Source organism: Bison bison, unplaced genomic scaffold (genome assembly GCF_000754665.1).
Source record: "Bison bison bison isolate TAMUID 2011002044 unplaced genomic scaffold, Bison_UMD1.0 scf7180017864338, whole genome shotgun sequence".
Classification (NCBI taxonomy): Eukaryota; Metazoa; Chordata; class Mammalia; order Artiodactyla; family Bovidae; genus Bison; species Bison bison.
Genome location: NW_011494910.1, coordinates 2,895,581 through 2,902,627, shown reverse-complemented (window position 1 = coordinate 2,902,627; position 7,047 = coordinate 2,895,581). Strand labels below are relative to the sequence as shown.

The following is a 7,047-nucleotide window of genomic DNA, read 5'->3' as shown; positions in this document are numbered from 1 at the left end:
CTCAAAAACCACAGAATGGAAAACTTGAGACTTTTCCAGTAAGTGGCCTGAGATAACCCCTAAAAATGGTGCACTATTCACTTAACCCAGAAAACCCCACAAAATCATGCAAATCAAGAGGTTCAAATCTTCGTGTTCACTTTAAGAACATTCGTGAAACTGCCCAGGCCATAAAGGGTATGCATATCTGAAAAGCCACCAAGTATCTGAAGGATGTCACTTTAAAGCAGCAATGTTTGCCATTCTTTACAACGGTGGAGCTAGTAGTGTGCACAGGCCAAACAGCGGGGCTGACGCAGGATCCGTGGCCCAAAAAGCGTGCTGAAGTTTTACTGCTGCTGCTGCTCAGTCGCCTCAGTCGTGCCCGACTCCGTGCGACCCCATAGACGGCAGCCCACCAGGCTCCCCCGTCCCTGGGACTCTCCAGGCAAGACCACTGGAGTGGGTGCCGTTTCCATCTCCAATGCATGAAAGTGAAAAGTGAAAGTGAAGTCGCTCAGTCCTGCCCGACTCTTAGCGACCCCATGGACTGCAGCCTACCAGGCTCCTCCGTCCATGGGATTTTCCAGGCAACAGTACTGGAGTGGGGTGCCATTGTAATGCTGAACTTAAGGGCTTAGATGTAGATGCTCTGGTCTTTGAGCAAATCCAAGTGAACAAAGCCCCCAAGATGCGGTGCAGGACTTACAGAGCTCACAATTGGATCAGCCCCTACATGAGCTCTCCATCCCACATTGAGATGATCCTTACTGAAAAAGAACAGATTGTTCCTAAACCAGAAGAGGAGGTTGCACAGAAGAAAAAGATATCCTAGAAGAAACTGCAGAAACAAAAACTTATGGCCCGGGAATAAATGCCACAAAAAATAAATGCAAATAAAAGTTAAAAAAAAAAAGGAAAACTTGAATGGGCAGCTATTTACAAGTTAAATAATAGGAGTGTAATATATTTTTAAATGAATGGATGTTTCCCTTTGGCTTTGCCTCCTTCCCTTTCTTCATCAGTTCCACCACATCCTGAGGAACTCACTCAACCTTAGAAGCCTTATTTGCTGAAGAAGTAGGAACTTCCCAGAACTGCATGTCTGGGATACATTTAAGGTTGATCCGACCGAAGGCAGAAGAACTCAGAACCCTGAAACGGCTCTCCCCTAACCCTCCAACTTGAGAGTTTGCTTCCATTCCAATCCATCCCTTTTTCCTCCTTATGGTCTCAGAGAAGTGGTCGAGTGACTTAATGGATTTTGACTCAGGAGAAGCAAATTACTCAGGATGGAGAAATCCTTTGGGGAACAGTATCATTGTCAGTTTGCCTCTTGCTAACTGAGAACAGCTTGGTGAAAGGGCAACAGGTGGCTCTAGGCAGTACCAAGAGCCTCTGAGAGGCACAGAGCAGTGCAGGGGCTCTCAAAGCTTCTGGGTCCCGGCAGCATCAACCGCAGCCCACCCCGCCCCAGCGGCCGCCCCGCGCGCCCCTGCCGCTGCAAGTCATCCCCGGAGCCCGGGTGGGCGGGGCTCCACTGTCACTCTCCCCGCCGCGCAGGAGGAGCCAATGCCAGCGGCCCTGGTCACGCGCTCCGGGCAGCCCGGCCAATGGGCGCCGCGGGGCGTGGTCCGCCCGCGGGCTCCGGGCATTTATAACTGCTTGCGGCCCCGCGCTGGCTCGCGAATGCAGGTGCAACCGTGGGTTCCCGGGCGGGAGCTGCACAGGTGTCCGGGTCTTCGGGTGTGCTGTGCCGCCGATCCCCCTTCGCCCGCGCCCCCCGTCTGGCCATGGAGTCCTTGCCTTTTCCCCGGCGCCTCGGCCCTGCGCCCTCGGCCACTGCCGCGCTGGCCGCCGAGCTGGTCCGGCCCCTGGCCGACGGGCTCCTCAAGTCGCCCAAGCCCCTGATGAAGAAGCAGGCGGTGAAGCGGCACCACCACAAGCACAACCTGCGACACCGCTACGAGTTCCTGGAGACCCTGGGCAAGGGGACTTACGGGAAGGTGAAGAAGGCGCGCGAGAGCTCCGGGCGCCTGGTGAGTGCGGCGCCCAGGGCGGCGCCGGCCGGCGGGCTCCGGGCTCGGCCGCGCCGTGGGGGGGGGTGGGGTGGGCGGGGAGCGGGGGCTGGGGGCCAGGTGCCTGCTCGGTGGGGTGCCTGCCTCCAGTCTTCATCTTCGTGTGTGTGTGTGTGTGCGCGCGCGCTGGTGGTGTTCTGTGTACATTTGTCTGTCCATGAGTATAGGGACAATGGTCGTGGACCTGAGAACCCCCCGAACAACTCTGGTCAGCAAGTGATGGTTTCCAAAGTGAGGCAGGGTGAGGAGGCTCCCTAGAGATGAGACTTTAGTGGGATTTTGTTTGTAACAGACTGTCCAATGTAGTAGCATGGCAAGAGGCAGTAGAAGGCACTTGATCTTAGGGGGGTAGTGCGTATGTGTAGCCGAATGAATAAAGGAATGAGGCGTCCAGTTCCTCAGTTCAGTTCTGGGAGTTTGGCAGCCCAGGAGACTATGGAGATATCCCTCCCTCCTGAGGGGCGTGGGTGGGTTTGACATTTAGGTCCTTGCCAGCTCTGACATTCAATCAAAGTTTTGTTATGATGTGTTTTTAATTCTGGTAAATGTGAAACCAGGCTCTGGTGAAGGATCCACTGTGCCTGCCCCAAGGTGCCTTTGGATTTGGGGCCTTTTCAGGGACGTGTCCTGTTCATTTCGGATGTAGGTGTGTATAGTAGTAGTAATCTGTGGGTTGTTGTTCAGTCATGTCCAACTCTTTTGTGACACTATTGACTGTATAGCCCACCAGACTCCCCTGTCCATGGGATTGTCCAGGCAAGAATACTGGAATGGTTTGCCATTTCAGTCTCCAGGGAATTTTCCCGACCCAGGGATCAAACCCGCATGTCTTGCATTGCAGATGAATTCTTTACTACCGAGTCACTTTAATGTGTGGGGCCTTATGCAGTTTATTTTCTCTGTACTTAGTTTCTCCTTTTGCAAAAATGAAGAAAATATGGGCTCCCTCAGAGTTTCTATGAGGACTGAATGAGGTACAAATACGAATTTAAATTGTTTCCTGACAATAGAACCCGCATTGAGAACTGATTTGGAAAGACCAGCCCTAAAAGGATGGCAAGTTTTCAGAAGTTAACAGTGGTTCCCTAACTTGAGCTTAATGTACATTGTATTAACCTGGGTGCTTATTGAAGCCACTTCTCTGGTTCCGCACCAGGAGGATTTCATTCTGAAGATCTGGGATGGGGCCAAATAATCTGTATTTTTGGGGGGCCACACTGTGCAGTATGTGGATCGGGGATGAACTCGTGTCCCTACAGTGGAAGCACCGAGTCTTAACCACTGAACCTCCAGAAAGGTCGAAAGTGAAAGTATTAGTGTCTCAGGCGTGTCTGACTCTTCGTGACCCCGTGGACTTTAGCCTGCCAAGCTCCTCCATCCGAGGGATTTTCCAGGCAAGAATACTGGAGTAGGTTGTCATTTCCTTCTCCAGGGGATATTCCCAACCCAGGGATCCAATCCAGGTCTCCTGCATTGCAGGCAGACTCTTTACCATCTGAGCCACCAGACAAGTCCCTAAATAATCTGTATTTTAAGAAGCCTTTTAAAAGCAGGTGGTTTAGGGATTGTTTTACCAAATCCAACTGGGTGCTGGTTATGAGACGTGCATGTATGCGTGGCCGTGGTTTGCCTATTGGCTATGGCAGCAAGTCACCTCCCAGATTGTTTGCTTTTGCAGCCAGTAGCTGGTTTGAAATTCAGGAAGTCATTTCATTGGTGAAGGAGAGTGGATGCTGGGGAAAGGGAGTGGATTATGGCCCCATCAATAGAACCGAGTATGTTTTTCCTGCTAACGCCTGGCACAGTCCCCAGGTGCCCACTGCCAGGTTACAGCTGTTGGGCAATCATGTACTTCCTGACTTTCCTTTTCTTTCTCTTTCTATAAAGTGTGATGGCCCAATAAGCCTCCAGGCTTGAGACTGCTGGACCCAGGCTTTGTTAGGGGCTCAGCTGAAAAATAGCTTCTTGTGGCTTGTGGCTCCCCCCTCTTGTTGGGGGGCAGACTGGATTGGGGAGGAATGGGGTGGCCCAGAAACTGACACTGAAATTCAGAAACCCCATTAAGCTCTTGACCTGGGTCACTGCGTGTGTATGGGTGTGTGTGTGTAAGAGAGAAAGGGAGAGATCATTGATTCTGGAATGAGATAAACCAGCTTTCAGTTTGCAAACCTCAGTGGCTGTAGGCAGAAATTTCAGCTCTTATTACATCAGAACAGAGAATTCAGAGGTGCTCCCTGGCTTCATGTCTCTTGTCTCCAGGGAGCCAAGATGAGTAGGAATGGGACCTGCTCCCTGATCCATAGATCACCCTGTACTTCTGCTGGCAGTTTGCTCAGGGCCTCCGACCTCCTTGGAGAGCAGCTCTACACACTGCTAAACTCTGGTTTCTCTAAATTCTGGAGGGAAAGCCTCTTTCCCCACTGCACCCCACTCCTGCCTCTGCAGTGTCCTCTCTGAAGAAAGACCGACCTGGTGTCCCAGGAGAGGAGTGTGGGAGCAGCCCACGACCTCCCCAAAAATGAACCAAGGTCTTTGGGGAGGAGGATCAGAGGAAAGCCTGCTGGGTGACTTCCGCCCCATTCCCAATTCCCAGCCTGTCTGATCGGATTCTCAGGGGCCCAATGGGATTGTCTAGGGGGAGGGGCAGGTGGGCAGGACTAAGGGCTACTCCAGGAGGACATTAAAGGAAAAATAAATATTTGCTCTGGATCTTCTAGCTCTGAGTACATTCCTGGTATCCACATGACATTTCCTCCTGTGACTCTCCTAGCTCTGACGCCCTCCCCCAGGAAGAAAAGCACCTCCTGGGTGCCTGGAATGGTGGAGTCCACCACAGCTGTTAGGGTGGTCTGCACAGAGTTCTTACCTGCACGAGCAGAGGGGAGTCCCAGGGGAGAGTGATCTGGGCCAGGGGAGCTTCTGTCTCATTTTTATATTGGATTATTGCATGGGATTTCAAAATGTTTGAACACGACCGAGATGGTCTGATCCCTTCACTGACAGATGGGGAAACTGAAGCCCAGGGAGGGCAGGTGACATGTCCCGGGGCTGGTTAGTGGCATGCCTGCAACATCGGCTCCTGACTTGACCACCCAGCGTGAGATGACCAGGACTGAGTCTCAGACTGGGAGCTGGCTCTGGGCTGAGCCCGGGCTTGCCTCAGTTTGCTTTGTCATTCCAGCAGCTAGCTCCGACTGCCCTTCCCAGAGCTCCAGGCACACTGAGAGTGGGAAGAGTCTTCGAGAACAACCCGCACCCCTGCGTCCTCACCGCCTGCGCCCAGGGTTCCTGAGTGGGTGAACTACACTACATTCGAGGCTTTTCCTTTGTCAGGAAAACTGCTCAGCTCATCATCAGGGTGCAAGCATTCAAAATCCCGGCTCTGCTTGCTTCCGAGCCGTGTGACCTCTCTGCGTCTCAGTTTCCTCATCTGTAAAGTGGGGATTATAATAACTCCTACCTCGTGGGGTTCTCCCAGGGTTAAATAAGGTGATGTGCATGTCAGCTGCCACACATTGTCGTGTTACCCTAGTAGGGCTGGCTTTGTCACGGTCCTCCTCGCCCTCTCCTGGGGAAGGGGGAGTCCCTCCATCCTGGGTCTGTCCTGCCCTGAGGAGGAGAACGGCATGTGCTTGATTTCCTAAGCCCTTTGGTCTCTGCCTCGTTCAGAGTCTCAGTCTCTCCTTTAGCCCCTGATCCAGAGAAGGGCTGCCACCTGGCCACGTGCCAGAGGCCTCTTCTGTGTGATGCTGCCCTCCCAGCGCCTGCTGCACCTGCCTGCTCAGGGCAGGGAGAGAGACTCTGGTTGCAGGCGACTCCTGTTCCTGGGCTTTGGCCAAGCCGTGCAGGAGGGCTGGGCAGGGAAGCGCTTTGTCTGGCAGAGTGGGCCAGAGGGTGTCAAGGAAGGGGTGGGCACAGCATAGGATTTAGGGGAGGCGGCGCCCCCTCCCCTCAGAACCCATTCCTGGTCCCTGCCGGGTTCTCTGGAAGGCTTGGTGGGATGGTGAGCCACCCCAGGCCTATCCTCACCCTGCCAGCCCAGCGCAGCTTCTCCTCTGTAATCTAAATGGGTCATCCTCCAGCTCCTCAACCTGCCTCCCAGAGGCAGCTGCTCCGTGAAAGGCCAAAAAGGAGTCAAAGATCTTGGCTCCAACTCTGGCTGATAGCTATGACCAGAGATGCCCAGCTTGTAGCTTCTCTCTTGTCATCTGCAGCCAGTACCTGTAGGTCATCTTTTTCTAAAATCTTTCTGCCATTCTCTCCTGAATGCATATTATTCTTGATCTGAGTTCCTATGGGGATTAGAAGGAGAGAAGGCAGTGTTTAACCAATTGACCTCAGCACCCATCTGTCCAACATGTTTGTCTATCTGTAAGTGGGTTGATGGTGGCTGGTGGTGCACAGCCCAGCCCAAGCCAGGGTGTGGGGCATTCCCTTCTCCAGGGGTTAGAGGCAGGCCAGAACATCTATAAGGACCTTTTGTCTTCTGAGATGGTAGCTTCTACACGCAGCAACCCTCCATCTTGGATCCTGACAGCCTGGCCTTGTTGAGGAATCTGGGAAGAGTCACCTTTCTGGACTTCAGTGTTTGCATTTGCAAAATGGGATAGGGAATTAACCATGCTGCCTTTCAGGCAGGCAGAGCCCCAGAGGCAAGAAAACCACTGGGCTGGTATCAATAGGAATTTTGCTCGGCAGGTTAACACGGTTATGGCACGGGGCCTCTGAATAAGCCCATTATAACAATCCTTGGCCAGCGCACCTTCCTGGTGTGGAAGCAGGTGGCCCATTTCTGAAGAACCTCATCAGAAAATGCTGGAGTTTAGAAGCGAGCTTAGAGATCCTAGTGTGCAAATTCATGAATAGTTCCTTTCCTTTCTTTCTGGTGTGTTCTCAAACATTTCTGTCTGCCTGGAATGCCCTTGTTGCCCCCCTCCAAAAGCCTATGTGCCTTGGCTTGGTAAACCCCACTCTTCCTTCAAGATCTAAA

At 52.8% G+C, this 7,047-nt stretch overlaps 1 protein-coding gene across 1 annotated transcript in view; it reads left to right on the top strand.

Moving 5' to 3' along the window:
- Positions 1-1,675: 1,675 nt before the first annotated feature.
- NUAK2 (NUAK family, SNF1-like kinase, 2) overlaps positions 1,676-7,047 on the top strand; it is a 17,897-nt gene continuing 12,525 nt past the window's right edge. Inside the window, exon 1 of the mRNA XM_010854168.1 lies at positions 1,676-2,018. Within this exon, the coding sequence (XP_010852470.1) occupies positions 1,773-2,018 (246 nt within the window). The 5' untranslated portion in view covers positions 1,676-1,772. The remainder of the gene's footprint in view (positions 2,019-7,047) is intronic.